We start from the raw sequence: 27,645 nt of genomic DNA, 5'->3' as shown, positions 1-27,645 counted from the left end.
CTGTAATTACAAAATAATGGACAGAATAGGAGATGTCTGTATTTGGGAACATAATCCTCACTCGTTTCCTTCTCAAACCCCATTGGAAGAGAAGGTCAGAAGGGAGGGACCTCTGGCTTTCTCATCCAATGGGTTTTGAGAAGGAAACGAGTGGAGAGGAAACTTGGGAGTATGCAATTGAGATAGTTGGTTGAAGGAAAGAGACTGATCGCTCAGTAAACCATTTCTCCACAAGGGAGAGCCAGAGTACTACAGTCTAAATTGGACAAACACCAGTCAGACAGTGCTGAGGACTTTCTCCATCACCAGGTCTCCTTCAGTAGTGACTAGACTAGCACGGTCATCACAGAGAGGATCTGGTGCCTTGGGTCATGTAAGGGAAAAATACATTACAAAGTAGCGTTTTTAAAAAATTTAGTACTTTAAAGAAAATACCAATACATTTGTCCGATAGTTATTTATTCATATTTGTGAAAACTGTGCGGTACGGTCCTCCTCATGGCTCACAGCTCAGCCAGTGCTCCAGGATGACTGCAATATATTTTTAGAGTTAGTCCACAAGCTTCATTGCAGAGGCCTCAATTAAAATTAATCTTCACCAGTCGTAATGGCTCTCTATCACAACTTGCTCATAGACACCCACACACACCCTGAAAGAATGAAAAGTGGCAGAGTAAGACCTGTGTGTACGTTTGATGTATTACTATTGTGTGTGCGTGTACCCTTTCTGGTTTCTCACCTGTTACTGCGCAGTAAACCATTCAGGGATGTGGTGCCGTCTCTACTGACAAACAGTCGCAGGTTACTATCTGAGGAGGAAATAAACACACCAAGAGACAAATTAAACAGTACAAAAGAGACAAGTTATGTACAAAAAGAGCCCCCCCCAAAAAATGTAGTGGACAAGTGAAAGGGCAGGGTGAGGTTGGGGCTCCATACCTTCAGTGTTACTTATGTCAGCAAAGTTCTGGCTCTGGATGATCTTTTCAACAATATCGTCGGCATCGATGCGGGTGTCATTCACCCAGGAGGGATGGCTCTCCACAAAATCCTGCTTCCTCCTGTCACAGGGTGGAGGGAAAAGGCCCAGTCAGGCAACAGTGGATAAACAGCAGTCATACAAATAGCAATAGTGTTCCACTGACTGTTCCACTCGTTTTTTTTCATAGATTGTCAAAACAGACACATTGGGCTAAACACATCTGGTGAGTGGAAGGTCTTGCCTGGGGGGTCTGTTGGATGGCAAGACGGGCCGAGGGGGTCGAGGGGGTCTCTCTGGCCTCTCTCCCTCTGTTGGAGTGTCTACTGTCACACTGAGGCCCCCAGATATGCCGCTTCCTGTGGAGGTGTTCCTCCTGTGTGTGAGGTCAGACATACTAGAGGAGCAGGAGTGCTCTGTGCTGTAGCCTGGGGGACAAGACATTTACATTAGACTTAGGTGCAAATACCAACAAACAAAAAAAACCTCTGGAGATGGAAGATGGGGAACATGAACCCACACCTGAGATCCTGCTCAGCTGGCTGACATAGCTAGAGTTGCGAGAGTGACCCGACTGGAATACTTCCCCTGGGCTGGCTGCCTGGGTCTGGTCTGGCTCCTCTGGAAGACCTGACACCAAACAGAGCCACACCTCAATTAGTTACAGTCCCTCACCATGTGTCCCATACCTAGGTTAACTGTTTAGTGGTGATGGATTATCATAACATACCCACTGTTACCAGGTTTGAGCGGATCCATGTGCCCTGTCGTACCTGAGCTGATGATCGAGGGCCTGGGCTTCATGGACCGGCCCAGAGTAGTGGGCCGGTTAGGGGTTCCAGTGCCCTCCCCCTTACAGTCCTGCTGCAGGACATGGTCCTGGCCTGAGATGGAGATGGATTTGGCTGTGCTGGGGGCACTGCAAAAAAACCATGACTGGTCAGTCCACATTATACTGTGCAATGTTAGGCTTGCTTGATGGGCTAATTGACTCCCCATTGGGGGGTGCCAGAGTCACATTTTCTAAATGCATGACGATGAATGATAGATCAGAGATTTGAACATGTCAGGTCACTCACGTTTTAAAGCACGGATCTCCAGATAGGAGGGCCATCCCAATAGTCACCTTCAGAGAAGATCCAGACAAAATCTACTTTTATTACAATAAGAACATATAAAAAGTAGGACAGCAAGTAATGTTTGCACTAGCTACAGTATATCAAAGTTCAGCTGAGGTGCTGAGCATCAACAGCCCTGGGTGATCAGTGGGACGGGGGGTCCTTTACCACAATACAAAGTCACTAAGTATAAACTATATCAGTTGTTCTGCACAACCAAACAAAACCCAACCCTGACAAAGTCCCAAGGTCAATAGTCTTGACTCCTGCCCACCTTAGCACAGTCCCTTACCTTCAGTATGGAGTTGTCCTGCCTAGTATTCTTGGTGTCGTATCCCTCCAGCAGACAACAGCGGACTGCAGAGCCCGAGCCAGCGAACTCTGCCATGTTGAGGTCAGTAAAACCCAGCTGAGGGAGAAAGAACAACATTTACTTTCACTACAGTAGTTTTAAACCTGCATATACTGTGAGGTAGCCATGACATTTGACATTTAGGTTTTCTAGCCCTAAGGGACTGGATGTAGAGAGACGGCTCCCGATTCTTAGTCCTCCTGTTTTTTTGTTTGAATCTCAGGTTATCCAAGAGTCTAATTTCCTTTTCTCCAGGTTACATTTCCTCAAAGCTATTGTTTACAGATGTGTGTATTTAAGGAAGCCCATTTCCAAAGAGGAAAGGGGTTTTATTTAGCTTAAGGAAATCCATAAGCATAGCGTGAGAAAACACAGGATGGGTCCCTGGCAACCTGAGAGAGTGCATCATCTATAAACTTTCCCCAGCTTTATTTGAAGTTCATTTACAATGAACAAAAATATAAATGCAACATGCAAAGTGTTGGTCCCATGTTTCATGAGCTGTAATAAATGATCTCAGAAATCAAGAGTTTATTTATCCTAAATGTTGTGCACAAATGTGTTAACATCCCTGTTAGTGAGCATTTCTCCTCGCCCAAGATAATCCATCCACCTGACAGGTGTGGCATATCAATAAGCTGATTAAACAGCATGATCATGACATACTGTAGGTGCACCTTGTGCTGGGGACAATAAAAGGCCAGTAAAATGTACAGTTTTGTCACAACACAATGCCACAGATGTCTCAAGTTGAGGAAAAGTGCAATTGGCATGCTGATTGCAGGAATGTCCACCAGAGCTGTTGCTAGATAATTGAATGTTCATTTCTCCACAATAAGAAACCTCTAATGTCATTTTAGAGAATTTGGCAGTACGTACAACCGGCTTCAGACCCGCGGACCATGTGTAACCATGCCAGCCCAGGACCTCCACATCCGGCTTCTTCACCTGCTGATGAAACTGTGGGTTTGCACATACAAAGTATTTCTGCACAAACTTTCAGAAACCGTCTCTGGGAAGCTCATCTGTGTCCTCATCCTCCTCACCTGGGTATTGACCTGACTGCACGTCGGTATCGTAACCAACTTCAGTGGGCAAACGTTCACCTTCGATGGCCACTGGAATGCTGGAGAAGTGCTCTTCACAGATGAATACCGATTTTAACTCTACTGCGTCATGTGAACGGGTAGTTTGCTGATGTCAACGTTGTGAACAGAGTGCCCCATGGTGACAGTGGGGTTATGGTATGGGCAGGTGTAAGCTATAGACAACAATCACAATTGCATTTTATCGATGGCAATTTGAATGCACAGAGATACCGTGACGAGACCCTGAGGCCCATTGTCGTGCCATTCATTCGCCGCAATCACCTCGTTTCAGCATAATGCAAGGCCACATGTCGCAAGGATCTGTACACAATTCCTGGAAGCTGAAAATGTCCCAGTTCTTCCATGGCCTGCATACTCAGACATGTCACCCATTAAGCATGTTTGGGATGCACTGTATCACCGTGTACAGCAATGTGTGCTAGTTCCCGCCAATATCCAACAACTTGGCACAGCCACTGAAGAGGAGTGGCACAACATTCCGCAGGACACAATCAACAGCCTGATCAACTCTATGCGAAGGAGATGTCGCTCTGCATGAGCCAAATGGTGGTCACACCAAACACTGACTGGGTTTCTGATCCACGCACCTACATTTAAAATATATATATCTGTGACCAACAGATGCATATCTGTATTCCCAGTCATGTGAAATCCATAGATTAGGGCCTAATGAATTTCTCAAATGACTGATTTCCTGTAACTCTGTCAAATCTTTGAAATTGTTGCAAGTTGCGTTTATATTTTTGCAGTATAGTTTACTCAGCTTATACATAGTGCCAAAGTTGTAGCTTGTGTTTGTAGAAGTGGGGTGACTAATGTGAATGTTTAAAATGTCTTAACAGCAGTGTTGATGTGTGTTGACATCAGGCTACAGTAAACTGCAATGTGTTTATGGCTATAGGGTGGGATGCTCAGGAGGAGTGGACTCTTACCTTTGAATACATTTTTCCTCCTTTGAGTTCCTGTAGTGAAAACAGGAAAAGGGAGATGACTGCTGAGCATTGACAGTCTGGCACACAGTGGAGTGTGTGTGTTTAACACTGATCTATGATCAGATTACAGAGGCTACAGAGTTTACACTATCAGGGGTGTGAATAGTGAATGGAAAGATAAATAACAGCGGTACACGCAGGAAATGGTAGTCCCTGATGTTCACAGACAAAGAGATAACAGCAAAGAGCTGTGTGTTGCTTAGACAGGTCCCCCAGAAGTCAGAGACAAACAGACAGACCTTCCGCACAGAGACTCGACAGATAGCGGGATCCAGCACTCCAGTCGTGGGGTTGGTGCTCATTTTACACACAAAGTTAAACCTCTTCTTCCAGCAAACACAGTTCTCCTGAACCTCCTCTCTGTGGGACAAGAGGACAGGAATCAGAGCGGGCATGGCACTACAGTACAGCTACATCAACCTCAATAAACTGTTGTTAGTGTCAAGGGAGTTAATGACAGTCATTACTGTTTGAGTGGTCTCACAATAAGAAGTCACTAATTCGATAGCACATAAGACATCACTTGTGCTTTTGTCCTGACTCTTCAACGTTTTGCTCCAGTTTTAGTGAAAGCAAACTTGTTGAGGAAACGGTGAACAATAGCCTGTGGGCTTCTGTAAAAACAGAGTTCACATTGTAAATAGGCCAGTGCCTGACGTCACCCTGTCCGTCCATACATTCAGGGAAATGGCTGAGTATACAAAGAAGGACGGTTGATGTAAAAACAGTCCTGGTGATAATCTGTCTACTTCCCATTTTAACTCACTTAACACTCTCCCCTTCCCAACTGAACTGAATGTAACCATTGTCAGTATTACAGTCATGCCCCATGCCTGGACCCAGCCACTCAGAATGCACAGAAGCAACTCAAGTGAATCCAGGGCTTAATGTGGACTCTAGAAATAATGAATAACTTACAGAGCATGAGGAGCTAATGTAAATTTACAGGGCTGGATATGCATGACTCATCATCTCCAATGTAAACAAACAGCCATGGATACACCAAAACTAACAGCGCACAGAGCAGAAAAGTAGTGAGGTGGACAGATCAGCCTGTTTACTGTAGTGTGTACCTATTGCCTTGTGGGAGTGCTCAAACAATCAGGTATTACCAGACTGCAGCTGACATCCCCACAAAGCATACACAGTGAAACAACCATCCTTCAGTTAAAACCCAAACATTTAAGTGAGAAGGGTAAATCCATTTGAAAGCAATCACTTTTTGACAGCACCCCTTTTGATTTGAACGAAACCTTCCTTACATATTTAATTAACCATTGTATAAGTGCACAAAAAGTTACTTTCTGGACCTGATTGCCAAAACATTCTGGAAATAAGGTGCTCAAAGATGAAAAACTTAGCATATTCAACCATGAGACATCCATGTCACTGGAAAACATAAACTGTTGAGTTTGATATCATTTAAAACCTTACAGGGTTGTCAAACTATTTTATTATTATTTATTTTTTTACATTTAACGTCAATGATCTAAAAACGCATAAATTCAGATGTTTTACATATTCGCATATGTTGGAGCTTAGACCCTATTTTACATCTAATGTTTCTGTGTTGTGTGAATATGGGCGGGTGTCAAGTTTTGGCTGACATTTTTTCAAATGGCACCATAAAGATAGTTGTCTTGAACGGGAACATCTGTTGTACATTATCTTGTCAATCCTCCATAGGACACCTATTGAAATCATAAGAAATATAGACAATAGAATAGAAATGACCATTTAAGTTGACATTCGACAGTGGACCGGCAGTCATCTTTGTGGTAGTAATTCAATTTAAAATGTCAATGGTGTACCAGCTAAATTGCAGTGGTCTGAAGGGATAGGTCCATTCTATGAACTGTATTTATATTATGGAAATGACACCCACCCTGTATTCAAGAGCATGTTGTATCTCAACCGATGGCGGGCACAACACAAAAACCTCAGATGTGAAAAAGGGTCTAAGCTACAACATATGTGAATATGTAAACAAAATCAGTGTTTACGCATTTAGACAATTGACTTAAAATTTTAAATATATTTTATTAAACGCGGTTTGTACACTTTTAAAATGATATTAAACTCAACTGTTTATCTTTTCTCGTAATGAAGACATGGATGTATCATGGTATGGTGGGGTATGCAAAATTATTTAACTTTATCTCCTGAATGTTTTGGCATTCAGGTCCAAAAAGTAACTGACTTATTTGGTTTAAATCAAAAGGGATCCTTTCAGAAAGTGATTGAATTCAAATGGATTTACCCAGAAGGCAGCAAATGCAGCAGGCTTCCTGAGCAGCTGTACCAACAGAGACGTACCTGGGACTAGCCATAAGCACACTGTTTTAGAAATAAACACAGGGGAGTACTTCGGCACTTTGGCAAGCAGCAGAAAAGAAACTCACTGCCATAGAGGTTGGGTGCAAAGAGGCAGCATTTGCCCTGTGAATAGCAGTCAGTTAGCACATGGTCCCTAACCAGCTGACACATTTGACTATAGAGCTGCAGAGGGGCTTCAGTAGTGGTGCGTAGTGGTCCGGCTCCTTGCAGGGCACAGGGCCAGGGCATGTCTTCCTACTCCATGCAAGGGAGTGGCATCATAGGATCATCTGCTCAAAGAAATGTTCCAGGGGAGCCACGTGATGCCTGCAGTACCTCTACATCAGGGACAGCATGTTCCCAAATGCACACAGCTTTTACCATGCAAACCCTGAATATCAATGTCACACTTTAGGCATACCAGAGACGGAAGAGGAAGCGAGACATCTTACTCGCTCCTTTTTTCTGGTTCATATACAGCCAATGAACTAAGCAGACCCAGCTGCTATCACATTGGTGCCTATGGGAGCACCACCCCTTAAGTGACCATTTTTGTCCAATGGTAAACGGCTGGGACATCTTCATTTATCCACCATCTTTGAGCATACTATCTGAAGTCACATGACTGATAGAGTGATACAATGCTGGACTAGTATAGGGCTGTACCCTCTCTGCATCAACACACGGCTAAAATGCAAGAGATGGAATCCAACCTTCCACATAGTGAATATAGAGGACTGTTTAAGTTGATAACGTTTTTCCCTTCTCTAGTATGGTTTCGGTTCCAAAACCAGCTATGGTGTGTTAGGCCAATTTGGCCAAATAAAATCCTGTTAACTTGAGAAACTGCTGCTTTGTATTACAAAAACAGATTCCAACTATTTGATTGGCTCTAAACCTTTAGTCATAGTAGGCCTATACAGACTCCAACAAATTGCATGTCTTTAAACCTTTGGTCCTACTTAAATGTTGTTTAAAATGCATTAGACATCCCCATTTCCACTCTTAATGATTAACCATGTACAGTCTATAATTGCAATGAAACACATTTTATGTAAGTATTCTAGTTCACTGCCATTTTAGATTTTTTTCCTCACATAGGTTCTTTATATAGTTGTCTCGGTTTTGCATTCCTTGGTTCTTTGCCACACACATACTTCTCAAGTTCTTACCAAGCGGGCCACGCTAATCACTGCCCACCCCCCTCAATAAGTCTCTGAAAACGTTCTCAGCCACATTCCATAGAGCAGGTGGCTTTATTAAAAACTGCCATGGCAACCACACATGCCTCAAATCCAACTACAACGTTGAATCAAAACAGGAGTGAATGAGTTAGAGCTCTGAGGGGAGAGAGGATGGTCAAAAATAGAAAACTGAAATATTACATTTACATACAAGTATTCATACCCTTTACTCAGTAGTTTGTTGAAGCACCTTTGGCAGCAATTGCAGCTTTGAGTCTTCTTCGGTATGACGCTACAAGCTTAGCACACCTGTATTTGGGAAGTTTCTCCCATTCTTCTCTGCAGATCCTCTCAAGCTCTGTCAGGTTGGATGGGGAGCGTCGCTGCACAGCAATTTTCAGATCTCTCCAGAGATGTTCAATCGGATCCAAGTCCAAGCTCTGGCTGGGCCACTCAACAACATTCAGAGACTTGTCCCGAAGCCACTCCTGCGTTGTCTTGGCTGGGTGCTTAGTGCTCTGGAGCAGATTTTCATCAAGGATCTCTGTACTTTGCCTCGTTCACCTTTCCCTTGATACTGACTAGTCTCCCAGTCCTTGCTGCTGAAAAAAATCCCCACAGCACGATGCTGCCACCACCATGCTTTACAGTAGAGATTTACTCCAGATGTGACGCTTGACATACAGGCAAAAAAGTTCCATCTTGGTTTCATCAAACCAGAGAATCTTGTTTCTCATGGTCTGAGTCCTTAAGGTGCCTTTTGGCAAACTCCAAGCGGGCTGTCATGTGCCTTTTACTAAGGACTGGCCACTCTACCATAAAGGCCTGATTGGTGGAGTGCTGCAGAGATGGTTGTCCTTCCGGAAGGTTCTCCCATCTCCACAGAGAAACTCTGGAGCTCTGTCAGAAAGACCATTGGGTTCTTGGTCACCTCCCTGACCAAGGCCCTTCTCCCCTGATTGCTCAGTTTGGCCGTGCGGCTAGGTCTAGGAAGAGTCTTGGAGGTTCTAAACTTCTTCCATTTAAGAATGATAGAGGCCACTGTTCTTGGGGACTTTCAATGCTGCATAAATTGTTTGGTACCCTTCCCCAGATCTGTGCCTCGACACAATTCTGTCTCAGAGCTCTACGTACAACTCCTTCGACCTCATGGCTTGGTTTTACTCATGTAAAAATATATTGACAAAAAGCATCTCTCTCCAATTTTGAGCACACATTTCTTTACATCCCTGTTAGTGAGCATTTCTCCTTTGCCAATATAGTTCATCCACCTGACACGTGGCATATAAAAAAGTTGATTAATAAATCCTCTAGGCGTCCTGCCAGCGGGACACCTGTCGACAACATCCGGTGAAATTGGAGGGCGCGCAATTCAAATAAATAATCATAAAAATTATGGATATTAAACATCTAGGTGTCTTACATCGGTTAAACGCTTAAATTCTTGTTAATCTAACTGCATTGTCCGATTTACAATAGGCTTTACAGAGAAAGCATGCCATGCGATTGATTGAGGACGGCACCCCATATAAAAATATTTTTCAACCAGCACAGACTTCATAAAATCACAAATAGCGATTAAATATTCATTTACTTTTTGAAAATCTTCCTCTGAATTGCAATCCCAAGGGTCCCAGCTACAACATGCATGGTCCTTTTGTTAGATAAAATCCTTATTTATATCCCAAAAAGTCTGTTTAGTTGGCGCCATTGATTTGAGTAATCCACTCGTTCAACATGCAGAGAAAGGAATCCAAAAAGCTACCACTAAAACAAGTCAAAATACAGTTTCATTTAATCCTCAAATGTAATTAAACTATAATATTTCATGCAGAAAGAAGTATGTTCAATAGAAAAGTAAAATTAGCAAGTGCACGCACAGACTGATTTCCAACTCTGACTCCCAGTACCAAAACTAAATTCTTCCTCGTTTGGGAAGAAACAAGCCTGAAATCTTGAACAAAGACTGTTTGGGAGCTGGAATTGCATAGGACCCATAGCTTTCCATTGAAAGAGCATGGGCTCTCCCCCAAAAAAATTCTGGTTGGTTTTTCTTTGGATTTTCTCCTACCATATGAATTGTGTTATAGTCTCACACATAATTTTAACATTGACAAACTTCAAAGTGTTTTCTATCCAATGGTACAACTTATATGCATATCCTGGCTTCTGGGCCTCAGTAACAGGCAGTTTACTTTGGACACGTCAGTCAGACAGTAAGTGGAGAAAAATAGATCCTAGCCTGTTTAAACAGCATGATCATTAAACAGGTGCAGCTTGTGCTGGGGACAATAAAAGGCCACTAAAATGTGAAGTTTTGTCACAGAACACAACGCTAGATGTCTCAAGTTGTGGGAGCGTGCAATTGCTCATTTCTCTACCATCGTTTTAGAGAATTTGGCAGTGCGTCCAACAGGCCTCACAACCACGTGTAACCACACCAGCCCAGGACCTCCACATCTGGCTTCTCCACCCGCGGGATTGCCTGAGGGGGGGTGCTGAGAAGTAGTTCTGTCTTTAATAAAACCCTTTTGTGGGGAAAAATGTATTCTGATTGGCTGGGCCTGACTACCCATGGCTGCACCCCTGCCCAGTCATGCGAAATCCATAGATTAGGGCCCAATTCATTTATTTCAATTGACTGATTTCCTTATACGAACTGTAACTCAGTAAAATCTTTGAAATTGTTGCATGTGGCGTTTATATTTTTGTTCAGTATATTTCAGGCAACAACAGAACAAAGGGAGTTCTGTACTCCCCAGGCCCTATGATAACACACAATCTCTATCAAAGACATGGGACCACCAAATCAGTCTCTGTGTCTCTGAGTAGACCTTGTTTCCTGCACTCGGGTTACAGAGATAAACCAGAGACAGAATTGCCAGATAACTCAAGCAGATAAATGGTCTCCATCCAATCTGTTATATAATCCTCAAAAATAGACTTAAGGGATGCACAGCATACCCGGCGGGTCTTGTATCATTGCAAGGGAAGTGGAGTGGAGGGCAACATTCTTTTTAACTCTGTTTATCAATGACGACAGATATAGGAGAAAAACATCCTGTGAACAGTAATCATAGTAAGGGTTATCATGATGATTTAGTTTGTTTTTGTGCTCTTTCAAAGGCCCTACACAGTAAAGAAGTTCAATTAGGTCTTTCTGCATCATATGGTTCTCTACAGAGCGCCTATCGGAAATTCCAGAGGAATGGTAAAGAATCTTAAAAAAATACAATAAAATAAAAACTAATAGCAGGAACAGCTACATCTATTGGTCAGAACCTGGTAATATCAGGATGTACGATGGGCCATAAACCTAACAACTTCAATGACTAATTTCTCTGAACATAAATGAAATTCACTGAGAATACATTCGATAGGATGAAGAAAGAATACGCAGAGCCGCAGCTCCATATTACTTGTCAGAGAGAATTGATACTGTATACACGTTGGGTTTGGATTGGCGTGGGGTGTGTGTATGTGGGTGACTTGACAATTTCTTTGGATTCCTCATGTCTTATTCATTGTTAGAAGTTTGGTCCAAATCAGATGTTAAGTACTATATTTATTGAATATTATATGAATCCTATAAAATAAAATAAGGTGGGGTGTTCTCTGGACATCTAGGACAAAAACGCTGATGACCTCAGATTCAAGAGACATAACACAGGTCCCCCTAAATCTTGTTTTTGTGCGGCTACCTTTCATCTTTAGGTCAGTGTGTGAAGTCCCACAACCCTCTACCAAACACTGAAAGCCCCAGAGGAGCATCCCTTTCCTCCCCAGCCTACTCTAAAACAAACAATCCCAGATCAAATACCGGAATCCTTTTGTGTTCCCATTTATATTACTAAAGTAAACAATGACCTAGGTACTAAACCAGAGGAGGAAGTTTAACCCTTAGAAACCCAGACCCAGTTTTACTTGCGTGAACATTAAGCCGTGGTTAGACTGCCCAAGGAAATCCCTAATAGCATTTCTAAAGAAAACAATTCAACACTCCTTGCAATAGTTATGCAATGTTTCATATATGTAACATCAGGTAGAAAGGGGTGCAAACCACCCAGTTTCAACAATATCTATTTCTGCATTGTGAACTGCTTGCACTAAAATGTAAACATTAATCATGAAATCTAACTCACTATATCTGAAACCCAAGTTATAAAAGCAGTATCATATATATTGCACAAGTTGTTTATCTTCAGTGTGTCCTTATTTGTGCACTGCAAAATGTCCATGCGCCCCATGTATGAAATACAAAAACCGCCAGAGAATACAGTGCTCACTCTATGCAAATATTAACAAACAATACTTTTCAGAAAATGGTAATTGTTCAACCAGTCTGACTTACAGTATTCAAAACTTCCCACCCACATTGGTGTCTGTCAGATTTGTTACAGTTAAGGGCAGTTTGCTCACTTTTTTCGTGTGTAAATTGGGACCCATAGACAGTTAAAAATCAACTATATCATGTAGATGTTTATTATTTGACGTGATATACAAACAATGTAATTGTATATAAAGCATCATAAAAATGTTACCCCTTAATCATGACTCTCAGTTCATTACACATTTACACATTCTGTTACATTACAGCCTTATTCTAAAATTTATCAAATTTAGACATTTTTGCAAATGTATAAAAGAAAAAAACTGAAATACCTTATTTACCTAAGTATTCAGACCCTTTGCTATTAGACTAAAAAAATGGAGCTCAGGTGCATCCTGTTTCCATTGATCATCCTTGTGATGTTTCTACAACTTGAGTGGAGTCCACCGGTGGTAAATTCAATTGGACATGATTTGTAAAGGCACACACCTGTCTATATAAAAGGTCCCACAGTTGACAGTGCACGTCAGAGCAAAAACCAAGCCACGAGGTCGAAGGAATTGTCCGAGAGCTCTGAGACAGAATTGTGTCGAGGCACAGATCTGGGGAAGGGACCCAAAACATTTCAACAGCTTTGAAGGTCCCTAAGAACACAGTGGCCTCCATCATTCTTAAATGGAAGGTTGCAACCACCAAGACTCTTCCTAGAGCTGGCCGACCAGCCAAACTGTGCACTCGGGGGAGAAGAGCCTTGTTCAAGGATGTGACCAAGAACCTGATGGTCACTGACAGAGCTCCTAGGTGGATATGGGAGAATCATCTCTGCAGCACTCCACCAAATCAGGCCTTTATGTTAGAGTGGCCAGGTGGAAGCCATTCCTCAGTAAAAGGCACATGACAGCCTGCCTGGAGTTTGCCAAAAGGTACCTAAAAAGGACTCAGACCATGAGAAACAAGATTCTCTGGTCTGATGAAACCAAGATTGAACTCTTTCTGAATGTCCTTGAGTGGCCCAGCCAGAGCCCGGACTTGAACTCTATCATCTCTGGAGAGACCTGAAAATAGCTGTGCAGTGATGCTCCCCATCTGACAGAGCTTGAGCGGATCTGCAGAGAAGAATTGGAGAAACTGCCCAAATACAGGTGTGCCAAGCTTGTAGCGTCATATCCTGGAAGACGCAAAGCTGCAATTGCTGCCAAAGGTGCTTCAACAAAGTGCTGAGTAAAGGGTCTGAATACTTATGTAAATTTGAAATGTCTAGATTAGAGGGAGAAAAAAACGATCTAATCCATTTCAGAATAAGACTAACGTAACAAAATGTGGAAAATGTCAAGGTCTGAATACTTTCCGAATGCACTAAGTAATTTGACCAAGGCGTCTTCTGTACAAGGGAGTTTTGTTTGAACATTAACACGTGAAGCTTGCGGTACGGTTTTGTAAGCCTAAGGACCTTAGTTCATATTAGCAACAAGAAAAAAGTGGTTAAAATTGATACAACTTTTATAGGGTTATTGTTCCCACCCGGCCATGTTATTGTTCCCACCAGGAACTATGGCGGTCTGCTTGAAACATGTAGGTATTACAGACTCGGTCAGGGACGACACTTGACAGTTGGTCCACGCATGCTTTGAGTATACGTCCTGGTAATCCGTCTGGCCCAGCAGATTTGTGAATGTTGACCTGTTTAAAGGTTTTGTTCACATCGGTACCGAGAGCGTTATCAGTCATCCAGAACAGCTGGTGCTCTCATGCATGTTTCAGTGTTGCTTGCCTGAAGCGAGCATAAAAGGAATTTAGCTCGTCTGGTAAACTCTTGTCACTGGGCAGCTCGCATCTGTATTTTCCTTTGTAATCCTTAATAGGATGTAATGCTAGGGTTGCACAATTCCCTGGAACTTTCAATAAAATGTCCTAGTTTTCCAGAAATCCTGGTTGGAGGTTTCCAGACATTCTGCTTATCCTCCAACAATGATTTCGGGTAAAACAGGGAATATATTTTAAGTTCCTGGAATTTTGCAACCCTACCAATGACTGACATAAATCCAACAATGTTAGACATGCTTTGAAATTATTTGTACACAGACATTGTTTACTAACAATGCAGTAAAAACCACGTTATGCCGGGTTAAGGGTGGTATGAGGCATTTAAAGTTAATATTATGACAGCCGTTTGGTAATAGTTTGCTATATTGCCCATGCGGCATGCGCACAGCGAACACAAAGCAACATTTTACCTTGATGAAGTTGCAACAAAGTCTCCACCGTCCAACAATCTCAGCTTGCAGAACAATACACCGTTCACGAAAGGCACAGCAGTCAGCTCCTCCAATGTCAAATGTGTCTGAAACTTGAATTTCTTCTTTTTCGCAAAAAAAGCCATCGAAGGGTATTGTAATGGACCTGTAAACAATGACAAAACGATTTAGCTGATGGCAACGGTTAGAGATTAAAACAGGCTACACTATTTATTCAGCCTATTAAATTCGAAACAGATGTGGTGACTATAACACATTGAAACAATCTGATATGACTTATCACTACAAAACATTGGTTACATACCTTGAGACCGACCACAGTGTGTATTGGCACCTCGCAACTTTTTCTTCTGTGTGCTTGATGCGATGCTGACTCAAATGCTCTTGACTAACTACTGACCAGTCTTGAAATCTTGGAGTACAATACATTGTAGAACAAGCAACACACTTGTCAGGCCCTTTTCTGTTCAAACAGCCTCTAATTATTTTATCATTACATTTTTATCTCTTTTCCACATATCGCAAGCTAAAGCTTGGAAAAAATGCAATTGACATGCCACCAGCAACCCACACAGTAAATTGGGTATGGTTCTTATACTGAACGACGAACCAATACCAAAATTGCTCAATTAGCTCCGCCCCTGGATGCTTTCGCGTCACTGATCGTGTAGGCTGGTGCTTCCATCGACGAGGTGAATACGACCCCTTGTGGCTATGCATAAGAGGTGGAGAGGTACGTCTCAGGACGATAACTGTAACCATCCGCTCAGTAGCCTATGTCTAATTAGTGGTGTAAAGTACTTGAGTAAAAATACTTGAAAGTACTACTTAAGTAGTTTTTTGGGGTATCTGTACTTTACTTTGCTATTTATATTTTTGACAACTTTTACTTCACTACATTCCTAAAGAAAATCATGTACTTTTTACTCTGTACATTTTCCCTGACACCCAAAAGTTCTCTTTACATTTTGAATGCTTAGCAGGACAGGAAAATTGTCAAATTCCCACACTTACCAAGAGAAAATCCCTGATCATCTACTGCCTCTTATCCAGGGGACTCACTAAACACAAATGCATTATTTGTAAATTGTCTGAGTTTAGGAGCCTGGCTAACCATAAATAAAATGAAAATTGTTCTGTCTGGTTTGCTTAATATAAGGAATTTGAAATTACCTTTACTTTTGATACTTAAGAACATTTGAGGATTTACTTTTGATACTTAAGTATTTAAAACATAATACTTTTAGACTTTTATTCATGCAGTATTTTACTGGGTGACTTTTCCTTGAGTGATATTCTGTTAATGTATCTTTACTTTAACTCAAGTAAGACAATTGAGTACTTTTTCCACCAGAATGGAAGTAAGTGTGTGTGTGTGTGTAAAAACCAACCTCTAAAACACACATGTTCTTCTCATTATGCTTAGACAGGTTTTAGTTATTGAACTTTCTCCCTCTGTCATTCTGTAAATAAGGATATGTCATATGGGAAACATTGTTTCATAGGTTATAGCCAGGTTCCACTTTTTATAGCTAATGTATTTTATTTATTAAATAATTTGTTTGACTATATACAGACACAGGTGAATACTTACTTTCAAACTGCTATTGCTACATGTCATAACAAGACCATGCCACAGGAGAGTGATAGAGCCCCAAGGAATCAAAATAGATAAATAGGCCTAAAACATGGCCTGCTTGGACTAAAATCCTTTCTCTCTTTTCATGTCTTAATCCCAACACTAACTGGGGCTGTCACATTGATATGGATCACATCTTTCTGTGTTCATTCAAATCTAAGTTGAAATATGTGCTATGGGTGCAATAACTGTTTCAAAGTATAATCATCCTTTTGTATTAGAATAGTGTTTGCAAAGACTACCACTTTTGAAACCATGATTCTACAAATAAAAGGGAATTATTTGAGGGCTACAATTACTTTTGTCATGGACATTTTCTTGTTTCCTCCAGCCCCTACATGTTTCAAAGTTGCATATGCATCTGAGTGGTTACATTTAAAAGATATTCTACTTCAGTTCTGGTGGGGGAGAGAAATTGATTCGAAACCAGCACATTCTGTGGTGTTCTAGGACAGAATGTTGAGACTTACAAACTGTGCCAAAGACCACGTTTTTTTTTTTATCAGACAGTGTCGTTATAGTTTAAGTGTCCTGTACACGGCATCACGGTTGCACTTGCACCCTGTAATATTTGAATCACTTGACGTACATTTCAAGTGATATTACTGAACATAATGAGATACAGTATGTGAACACCCCTTCAAATTAGTGGATTTGGCTATTTCAGCCACACCCGTTGCTGACAGATGTATAAAACCGAGCACATAGCCATGCAATCTACATAGACAAACATTGGCAGTAGAATGGCTTTTCTGAAGAGCTCAGTGACTTTCAATGTGGCACCGTCATAGGATACCACCTTTACAACAAGTCAAATTTCTGCCCTGCTAAAGCTGCCCCGGTCAACTGTAAGTGATGTTATCGTGAAGTGGAAACGTCTAGGAGCAACAACGGCTCAGCCACGAAGTGATACTGTAGGCCACACAAGCTCACAGAACGGGACCACCAAGTGCTGAAGCGCGTAAAAATCGTCTGTCCTCGGTTGCAACACTCACTACCGACTTCCAAACTGCCTCTGGAAGCAATGTCACCACAAGAACTGTTCGTCGGGAGCTTCTTGAAATCGGTTTCCACGGCCGAGCAGCTGCACACAAGCCTAAGATCACCATGCACAATGCCAAGCATCAGCTGGAGTGTTGTAAAGCTCGCTGCCATTGGACTCTGGAGCAGTGGAAACGCGTTCTCTGGAGTGATGAATCACGCTTCGCCATCTGGCAGTCCGACAGACGAATCTGGGTTTGGAGGATGCCAGGAGAATGCTACCTGCCCCAATGCATGGTGCCAACTGTAAAGTTTGGTGGAGGAGGAATAAGGGTCTGGGGCTGTTTTTCATGGTTCGGGTTAGGCCCCTTAGCTCTAGTGAAGGGAAATCTTAACATTACAGCATACAATGACATTCTAGAATATTCTGTGCTTCCAACTTTGTGGCAGCAGTTTGGGGAAAGCCATTTCTTGTTTCAGCATGACAATGTCACCGTGCACAAAGCGAGGTCCATACAGAAATGGTTTGTCGCGATCGTTGTGGAAGAACTTGACTGGCCTGCATAGATACCTGACCTCAACTCCATCGAACACCTTTGGGATGAATTAGAACGCTGATGCAGCAATGTTCCAACATCTAGTGGAAAGCCTTCCCAGAAGAGTGGGGGCTGTTATAGCAGCAAAGGGAGGACCACCTCCATATTAATTCCCATGGAAGGCCAAAAAGATCATCAAGGACAACAACCACCTGAGCCAATGCCTGTTCACCCCGCTATCATCCAGAAGGCGAGGTCAGTACAGGTGCATCAAAGCTAGGACCGAGAGACAGAAGCTGTTTTTCAATCTCAAGGACATCAGACTGTTAAATAGCCATCACCTGTACCTTAGAGGCTGCTGCCCTATATACATAGACTTGAAATCACTGGCCACTTTAATAATGGAACACTAGTCACTTGAGTGATGCAAAATATGTCAACATTATTAATCTCATATGTGTATATACTGTATTGTTTTCTATTCTACTGTATTTTAGTCTATGCCACTCCGACATTGCTCGTCCAAATATTTATATATTCTTAATTCCATTCCTTTACCTTAGATTTGTGTGTATTGTTGTGAAATGTTTAGATATTATTTGTTAGATATTGCTGCACTGTTGGAGCTAGAAACACAAGCATTTCGCTACACCCGCAATAACATCTGCTAAACATGTGTATGTGACCAATACAATTTGATTTGGAATGAGATGTTCGACGAGCAGGGGTCTACATACTTTTGGTCATGTAGTGTACATTATTCTTATAAGTTGGTCAATTTGCTCTCGCCTTGCTAAAACAATAATTATTAAAATGCCTGTGAAGTTACAGGTGGCAGAGAGATCCTAAACAATTAAAGGGCTGCCCTTTTCAGTTTCATTGGAATGCTCATTGTGATGAGGTCCTGCTAGCACTGGGCTTGCACTGGAATCTAGGTATGCCAAAAAGCCCTGGAACTCCAAATTGGTATCCCTGAAGCTTGCCTGTCGAACTATTATTGTCCCAGAGTTATTGCAATCTCTAAAGATGTTATTGCCTAAGAGGTGCCATGTTCTTTAAATAGAAAATATGTACCGAGACTACCGACCATAAATTCTCATCAGAACTCATGTTTGACACTTAAACATTAACACTACACTTTTTCATATGGTACTATTTACATTTACTGAGAATAGTTTTTGGGTACAGATTATGAGGGGTTGTCTTTTAATGAAAACACAACCTTTTACAGCAGTGGGCTAAATCAGGGTCACACAGTGTTTCTTGGTAGTCTTAATACTTTGAAACAGAAGTATACACCTCACACACATGGTTGTGGGCTTAAAAAAAATAAGACACCTGTACCATATCAGATATAGTTGAAATGTGTTCAATTTTGAGTTTGCATCCCAATGTTACACTTTATATACATCACAGAAGACTGAAATACAACAAAACCGTTTGACATAGAAACACCAAATGTTTGGCTTTTTTTTTTTTCTTTTTTTTTTTATAATTGACATTATTGACATTTCACCCATGAGGCCACTAGGTAATTTAACTGCAGGGAAGGGCTACCCATGTCAATAGACCAATGGGTTCCATAAAACGTATTCTGCAAAACATGTTATTACTGTTTATATAATTACCTGCACTTGTCTCTGTTAATTATCTGCAGCACCTCTCTGTGTTTTCTACTTCCACACTCCATAATTTGTGCATACCCTCAGACTGGACCACTAACAAAATGTCAACAATGGTTCAAATGCAACATGTCACATTTTCAAATGCAAATAGTACTTGGCGCTTGTCCCCTGGCATTTAAATCTGGGCATGTTTTCATCATTCTACTACACAACTTCATGATGTTCTTTAGTGTCTGGTGGGACAAGTGCAGACCTTTGCAGGACATACATTTACATTTAAGTCATTTAGCAGACGCTCTTATCCAGAGCGACTTACAAATTGGTGCATTCACCTTATACAACCCCCATGTAAAAAATAATATAAAAATGCACATATTAAAAGTTTTAAATCTGTTGATTACTTTTTATTCTCTTTAGTGTGGGAGAAAAGCAAATTATCACACAGCCCATTTACTGCATCAATTCTGCTATGTAGTCCTCCTAGAATGTTGGTATTAAACACATAAGATGATAAAAGGCACGTCAAGTTATCTCAGAATTCCTAGAGTTGTAAACATTGTTACTAACAGGCTGAATAATAATCCAAGGAACATACCAGTTCAAGGAACTGCTTGTCTGTTCTGTCTAAGCTGGACATTCTCAGAAAGTTGTTATTATGATATGTTGGTTGAACTCAGGCCATTTTTGAATGTATTTGCCATTATTCAGTCTGTTCTGTTGGTAGAATCCATCAACTTTGAATGACAATATAGAATGACAAACAATGATTAATTCTGTGGGGGGGGGGGGGGCGGGGGGTCATTGGCCTTGATCTTGCGTAAAGGGCGCAATGGAATGATACAGTGGTGGGTCGAGCAAATTACGTTACGGAGTAGGGAAAAAAATACATCGTAGGAGCCAATGAAATAGGTCTGTTTTTAAAAGGGAGTGGTTTCATGGGTTTCTATAACACAACGCACTTCCTTACCGGCATTTTAGTATTAACACGCGAAGTTAAACAGTCTTTGGTGTACTTACTAGCTATTTATTTATTTATTGTGGAACGTGTTTACCTTTACTTTAAATATGCTTGGCCTGTGCCTTTATGTGCCTGTTCCAAATTCGGATGCGACTGAATTCGAGTATTTTGAGTCCAATGGACTACCATCGGAGTTGAAATCGCTCTTCAAATTGAGTGTGTTTCTACCTTCACAAGAGTTTTCTACTTATCGGAAATGGAGAAAGGTAAAACTTGTAGTATATTATTTTACTTACATGTCTTTATGCTTCGGTGGGGTTCACATCACGTTTTACATTTTGACTGTTGGATTTGGCTATTCCTCAAAATTACACATTTTTGTAACGATCATGCTGTCGTAGTTTCCTGTAAGTACAAACCCCTTCTTCCTGTACTAGCGGTTTGTCACGGTTTCCACTAGTTACCACAGTCAAAGTGGCCTATAAAGTAAAAATTCATAACTAAAATGTCCTTTTTGGTCTTAATTTAAAGTTAGGCATAAGGTTAGCAGTGTGTTTACAGTTGGGTTTAAAATGACTTTTAAAGAAATGCATTTTATAAATGGGCGGCGTTTATGACTTTGGCTATGCGTTTGTCAAAAGGAAAAGTATAAACGGAATCTTTGGGACGTCCCAACTCACGTCATTTAAAACGGTACGGATTGGGATAAATTTAGGGTAAAAGTAGGGGTTAGGTTAAAGATAGGAACGTCCCAATGATCCCAGATAGCACTAACCTTAGTCAAACTCTACACCTACCCAGTGCTCCCATGCAATTTAGTTCACCTATCTGAACATAATGTTAAACATAATGACATAAGGATGCTTAATATATTAAAAAAAAAAAATTACTTCATGAAGGTGTTTAAGTTAATTGAATAACTCAACTATTTATCTTCAAAAGATCAAATAGTGCATAGATGGATTATTATTGTTTGGCTACACATTGATGGTTCCTAGGGCTTGCAAATTAAAACTATTGGCCTGCAAGACCCTCTTATTGATATAATCAATGACCTGGAGCCCTAAACCATCAGATTCAGGGTTGCAAATTAGCTTGAAGAAATCACTGGAAGATGATGGAATGATTAAATAACTGCATGCAAGTCTTGGCTGGAGCTTCAAGACCCCCAAGACTGTTTGACCCACTTATCATAGGCAAGGCATGGTGTTGATTGCAGAGTTTGGTGTTGTGGTTTGAGCCTTCATGTCTTCAGGGGTGGGTAATAGTGCCTGGTACATCTATCTATATCCTGCAAACTCACACTAAGCCTGTCTACCTGGTCTAAAATAGGGCCGGTGTTGATATTTGATTTACTGTATTGAACTACAGTATGTGACAGTGTTCCCATAGAGTACATTCCTTCTATCCAGCCGTATGTCACATTTGACAGTGAATGTAGGACAGGTTAGCCTAGATTTGAGTCAGCATGCTTTCAACATATGACCTTTGTGGTCTTTGCCTCTCAGAGACATTGCTGAAATGGTTTGTCGTGACTGGACATTAAGGTGATGACACCATCGAGAATGAAATTATTCACACTTTACCCTCCTTCCAGGTGCTTACAATACATTCCATTAGTATTGTCCACCTCCAGAAAAGCCCCCAGTCTAGGCTTTACTACAGTTGATTGATTTTCAATGGGCCCCTCTATAATGTCTGATAATAGAAAGCAGGTCAGTGTGCCTTGCCACTGTTGTCGACCATTTGGTTTTGTTTGCCTCTGCAGAAAGTAGTGAAAAGTGCAGATAAGGACCTGAATGGGCAGATGGTCTTTGAGGAGTTCGTGAACTATTTGCAAGATCATGAGAAAGACCTGAAACTTGTCTTCAAGAGCCTGGACAGAAGGAGAGCTGGTATGCAATTATCCACAAATCAGCTGTTACAGTTTGGGGACATGCCTTAGCTACCACACAATTCAAATGTTTTGTTCCGATTTAGGTGGAATTCTGATTGGTGATGAATTGTCTTCTTCCATTGTGATTCAGGTAAAATATATTCTAAGGAGATCATGGAGTCACTCCAGGACCTTGGTGTTCACATATCACAGCAGCATGCCGAGAAGATTCTACAAAGGTAAGATATTAGGATGGAGCAGTGTTCCCTTAAGATTTTGGTCAATCTTGTCGGTATATCTTTTGTTACCAGTTTGATTCACATTCTCAAGAGTTTATGGTTTTGTTTTCATCTTTGTCAATAGCATGGATAAGAATGGCACAATGACCATCGACTGGAATGAGTGGAGAAACTACCCTCTGCTACAGCCCAAAGAGAACAACATCCCTGAGATCACCCTCTACTGGAAACATTCCACGGTGAGAAGGGTGGTTAGGACGGGGGGTGTGAACTAGCTATCCAGCAAGCAGGGAACAATTCTATTTCACATTAATTTGAGTACACTCTGTATCCACTGACTTAATCCCTGAAAGTTCAAATTTGTGAATGGGGATGTTAATCCTATTACATAGATTAACACTGTGAATGGACGTGCGTCACCAGTTAAGTCTTATTAGTGTTTAAATAGGATAGGAACGCTCTGAATGTAATGTCATGATTTACATGATTCATGAATTACCCCCTTGTATATCAAATGTTGATTACAGTTTTAATTATTCCTTGTGTAAAATGTTTATTACGTTTGTAAAGTGCTAAGAGGACACTCAAATTATCCCCTCTGTATTCAGAACCACTTTCACAGGACAGTGTGTTCTTGGGAGGCATGCGGGTGGGGTAATGAAATACAGTATGTCTTAATAAGAAAAGCCAGCTTTAAATCTTAGTCTGTTTACCTCTCCTATGTGTCAAGAGCTACAGAACAACATTTGTAAGCCGAGCTGGGGCAAAATATATTCAGAAGCATTGCTTGGAGATGGGATGACCACCTAAAACAAAGGCCAAAGAAAATGTCCCACGGCATTCACTCAAGTCACTTTGGCCTGACCATCTCATGCCAGCAGTGTTACTCACACTAATATAACATGATTTTAATATCAACTTGGCGATCATGAAATAGTTTTCAGCTGGTGATTCATCCCTGGCATGGTAAAGCTTCAGGGGGATAGAGCCTGTACTCTGGCAGTGGCTTTGCAAAGGCACCTCTGTAGGGACTTGTACCCAAAGCTATGTCTAGAGTGGGGAGTCTCGCTGGGTGACTCAAATTGTCATTATGTAATAGATAGCTTTTACAACAAGGGAACATACACTCCATTCTATACCCTTATAATATCAGCAGTCTGAACCATGACATCAAAGCACAAGCGCCCTTATGTTCTCTCTGGTTTGATATAAGATTACAAAGAAATGTCCCAGAAATAACAGAGCCGGAAACAACAGAATTCAACTTGCTTCCTAACACAGAACATGAAGTAATCACTGACCTAAAGCCTCATGACCGGTGACCTATGTTTTGAGGGATGAGGGCAGACACACGCTGCACATTTCACTGTCAATACCACTCTTCCCTGTCCCAACATCTAGATGAAAGGTTTGTGTATACATGGGGCCTTAAAAATCACACACACTGAAAAATGTTCAGTCACCCCTTTTTTTTTTAATAGCTTGACTATATTTATAATTGCAAACTGCTCTTAGATAACTCCAATGTCTTTTGGGCCAAAAGAGAAGCTAATAGTGTATAATAATACTCATGTTCTATATCTTTCTGCTCTCTGTAGCTCTTTGATGTAGGTGAGAATCTGATGGTGCCTGATGACTTCACAACAGAGGAAAAACTGACAGGAATGTGGTGGAGGCATCTGGTTGCAGGCGGAGGTGCAGGAGCAGTGTCCCGAACATTCACCGCCCCCTTAGACCGTCTCAAAGTACTCATGCAGGTAAGAAGCCCTTGATCTACTGTCTTAATAGATAGTATGACAGCCCTGTATTCCCAACAACAGTTTGAGTCCTAGTAATGGTACATCTAGCCCTCAATTACCTATTCATTGATTACCTAAGAGCCATACATGGGTTAATGAGTACGTAGATTAGTGCCAGAACAGAGGGCAAGAGTCCTGGCGGCTGTTCGTTCCCACTGGCTCATTCAGCTGACCGATGTTAGTGACTAAGAGCCAGCACATCGTCACTGGTGAGTTGTGATTGGCTGCATCAGGAGAGATTAGATCTGCTTTTACGTGATAGCAATGTGGGGATCAGTAACCCCTGATTGGCGTTAGTGGTTTGAACAAGTCGTCTAGCGTCATCTTTGTGTTGGTACAACTGATACCAGAACATGTGACTTGTTCCACACTGATCCCCCCCCCCCGTTGAGCAAATATGTTCACATTCTCAAAGCCTATGCCTGATAACTGAAGAAATGTTATGAGAATAAAAGGCCCGACTTTCATGTAAATCATTAATTGGCGTCAATGGAAGATGTGCATGAAAATTTGAGTTAAGCACACAGATCTCAATTCAGAATACGGCCCTAATTGTGTTATTGTTCATGTGACTTCTGTATGATAAACATTGATATTCTTTATTTGTCAGGTCCATGGTTCCAGTAGCAACAACATGTGCATCATGAGTGGGCTCACCCAGATGATCAAAGAAGGTGGGATGAGGTCGCTGTGGAGAGGGAACGGAATGAACATCGTCAAAATTGCACCCGAAACTGCCATTAAGTTCATGGCTTATGAGCAGGTACTTGCTCCTATATTATTTTCTTAATTTAGAGAATTTCTATTACTCTTTTTAAAATGATATATAAACCATTATTATAATTCCTTAATCTCAATTTCTGATGTAAGGACCAAGTTCATGTTCTAACCAGTGTCTGCCCCATCTTATTTTCTCCCCTCTTTCCTTTCAACTGAAAAAACTCTCTGGCACAGATCAAGCGTTTGATTGGCAGTGATAAGGAGACACTTGGCATCCTGGAGCGTTTTGTAGCTGGCTCTATGGCTGGAGTCATTGCTCAGAGCACCATCTACCCCATGGAGGTGAGCAGCCATCAATCATCCCCCCTAGCATAGACCTGGAATGATTACATCTATTATTGTTGTCAGGATATAAAGGACAAAAATGCATGATTGATTTGCAAATAAGTTAGTAATGCCTATGTTTTCAATCTGATTACATGCCACCTGATAGATTTTCATAGTCTTTCATTTCTGAACACAAGGTTCTGAAAACACGGCTTGCCTTGCGAAAGACTGGTCAGTACTCTGGCATCTCTGACTGTGCAAAGAACATCTTTAGGAGAGAGGGACTGGGTGCCTTTTACAAGGGCTTTATCCCCAACATGATGGGCATCATCCCCTATGCTGGAATCGACCTGGCTGTGTATGAGGTAAGAAGAGACCCGGATATGACTTTACAAAGCTGTTTTCACTGCATTGTATGCTCCATTTGGAATTCTCTGACTGTTCTTTTTTTCCACAGACATTGAAGAACTCCTGGTTAGAAAAGTATGGCACCAAAAGTACTGACCCGGGAGTGTTAGTTCTGCTTGGCTGTGGCACAGTCTCCAGCACCTGTGGTCAGCTGGCCAGCTACCCCCTAGCCCTGGTCAGGACCCGCATGCAGGCACAAGGTGAGACCTTTAACAATACACCTAATTTACACTGCTTATATTCTTTCAAATATATTAAATCTTCCTTATTTTATTGAGATGCCGTTATAAATAACTACCAGTTTTGCTGTTCCTTTGTATTCATCTTTGGCGCTAATGCTGACTGTGTGCCATGTCTCTCCTATAGCCATGATGGAGGGCAGCCCACAGATGACAATGTCAGGGCTCTTCAAACAAATCATTCAGACAGAAGGGGCCACTGGCCTCTATAGGGGCCTGGCCCCTAACTTCCTGAAGGTCATTCCAGCTGTCAGCATCAGCTATGTGGTGTACGAGAACCTGAAGATGTCGCTGGGAGTTAAGTCGCGATGAGAAGGTGACTCACGACATCTGAATGGTTCAGCTTTGAAAGCTGTGTGTGTGTGTGATCCCTCCGAGTTGAGGCTCTGACACTTAAGGAATCTCTGACACTTGAGGTTTGTGGAGCCATCTCATTCTATGAATGCCAAAAGATGGAGTAGAACAAGGGACAATAGAATGAAAAGAAACGGTATCAACTCTGTGAGCTGAAATGGAGGGGGGCGGCGTCCCTCAATATTGCTATTTCTACTATTATTTAATAGTTTATTTTAGAAGATCAATTGTTGAATTATTACCAGAATTTGACAATGAATGTTGGTTAGCAACTCTGTAATTGGGGACCAATTATTGCTGTTGCCAGTTTGTGGTTTAGTGCCTCTGTAATAATGTTCCTGTCTCTCTTTGGTTTCACTCAGTAAATTAGGCTATGCAACAGTGCAAACTGCACCAGACTCATTAAGTAGAAACTACTTCAGTTATGCCCAATGCACAACAAATGTTTTTGACTAACATGATGTATTCAGACATTTTCCTTAGCATTAATGGGTTTTCTGAGTAGTTACTGGCTATCCCCCCCACATTTGCCTGATATGAAAATGATATTCGTTAATGTTCCTTGGATATAAAGAATTGGGAAAAAGCACGTGGTGATTATTTCCCCTTCTCACTTGGTGCAGATAGACAATTTAAAAACACTGCCATTTATTTTTGTTTTTTATTGTCTGGGTATGACAGTTAAGAATGGCATGTCTGTTTTTTGTTCAGAACATAGCACTAACTGGCTTTATGTTCATAGGTTTGATTGTTATGGATAACTAACTGAAGAGCCATATTATGTACAAGTATTGTGGGTGTGTTTGCATAAGAAGCCAATGTGATCTTATTTAGCAATGTTAAAGAGCATATATTTGTAAATGTTTTCAATGCAAACCATGCAATAAATGATTGCTTGAGTCCATCCTGCATATTTTCACTTAATATATAACTGTAATAGTTTGTCCGTTTACATTTAGTTGTTTATTATGGAAATGCACAATAATTACTTCTGTGTTGAGTGCAAATCTCTGTATTTGAGCTCAAGTCAAGATCAGGAGAGTCTTGGTTGTCAGGACACTTAATCAATGTCTTTATACCTAAAACCAAATATGATTTTAGAGCTTTGAGAAGATCGATGAGTAATACTAATGCACTTTAATTCATGCTGGAGACACATTTGAGTGTTTTGCATTAACTTTAGATTGAAACTGGGAATTCACTTCAACTTTTGTAAATAATAATTGAATTATAAAAAATTAAAAAAAATGGACCATTTTGTACAATGTTCTTTGAGCAAATAAATGAAAAGTATTGTATAATATTCACG

General features: G+C 41.2%; 2 protein-coding genes across 7 annotated transcripts; one reads left to right on the top strand and one right to left on the bottom strand.

Annotated features, from left to right (window-relative positions):
* Positions 1–442: 442 nt before the first annotated feature.
* Positions 443–20,793, bottom strand: LOC139576964 (early estrogen-induced gene 1 protein-like). Of its 6 annotated transcripts, none has more exons than XM_071403621.1 (12): positions 20,671–20,761; positions 14,615–14,780; positions 4,790–4,910; positions 4,491–4,520; positions 2,390–2,506; positions 2,059–2,129; positions 1,753–1,898; positions 1,502–1,609; positions 1,224–1,407; positions 940–1,061; positions 740–809; positions 443–650 (listed from the first exon to the last, which is right to left on the bottom strand). In XM_071403621.1, exons 2-12 carry the CDS (start codon positions 14,758–14,760, stop codon positions 596–598), a joined length of 1,170 nt encoding a protein of 389 aa, XP_071259722.1. In that variant the 5' UTR covers positions 14,761–14,780; positions 20,671–20,761; the 3' UTR covers positions 443–595. The 6 variants fall into 6 exon arrangements, with proteins under 6 accessions (XP_071259722.1, XP_071259724.1, XP_071259721.1 ...); XM_071403623.1 differs by lacking the exon at positions 20,671–20,761 and adding an exon at positions 14,940–15,231 and having other exon boundaries at positions 2,059–2,105; XM_071403620.1 differs by lacking the exon at positions 20,671–20,761 and adding an exon at positions 14,940–15,222.
* LOC139576962 (calcium-binding mitochondrial carrier protein SCaMC-2-A-like) lies at positions 20,367–27,639 on the top strand. Its single transcript, XM_071403619.1, has 10 exons — positions 20,367–20,640; positions 22,143–22,269; positions 22,402–22,489; positions 22,614–22,728; positions 24,088–24,246; positions 24,899–25,051; positions 25,243–25,350; positions 25,533–25,700; positions 25,793–25,943; positions 26,110–27,639. The coding sequence occupies exons 1-10, from the start codon at positions 20,482–20,484 to the stop codon at positions 26,292–26,294; spliced, it is 1,413 nt and encodes a 470-aa protein (XP_071259720.1). The 5' UTR covers positions 20,367–20,481; the 3' UTR covers positions 26,295–27,639.
* Positions 27,640–27,645: the final 6 nt, after the last annotated feature.

The sequence above is a fragment of the Salvelinus alpinus genome, chromosome 5 (genome assembly GCF_045679555.1).
Source record: "Salvelinus alpinus chromosome 5, SLU_Salpinus.1, whole genome shotgun sequence".
Lineage (NCBI taxonomy): Eukaryota > Metazoa > Chordata > Actinopteri > Salmoniformes > Salmonidae > Salvelinus > Salvelinus alpinus.
This window is presented reverse-complemented; position numbering and strand designations above follow the sequence as displayed.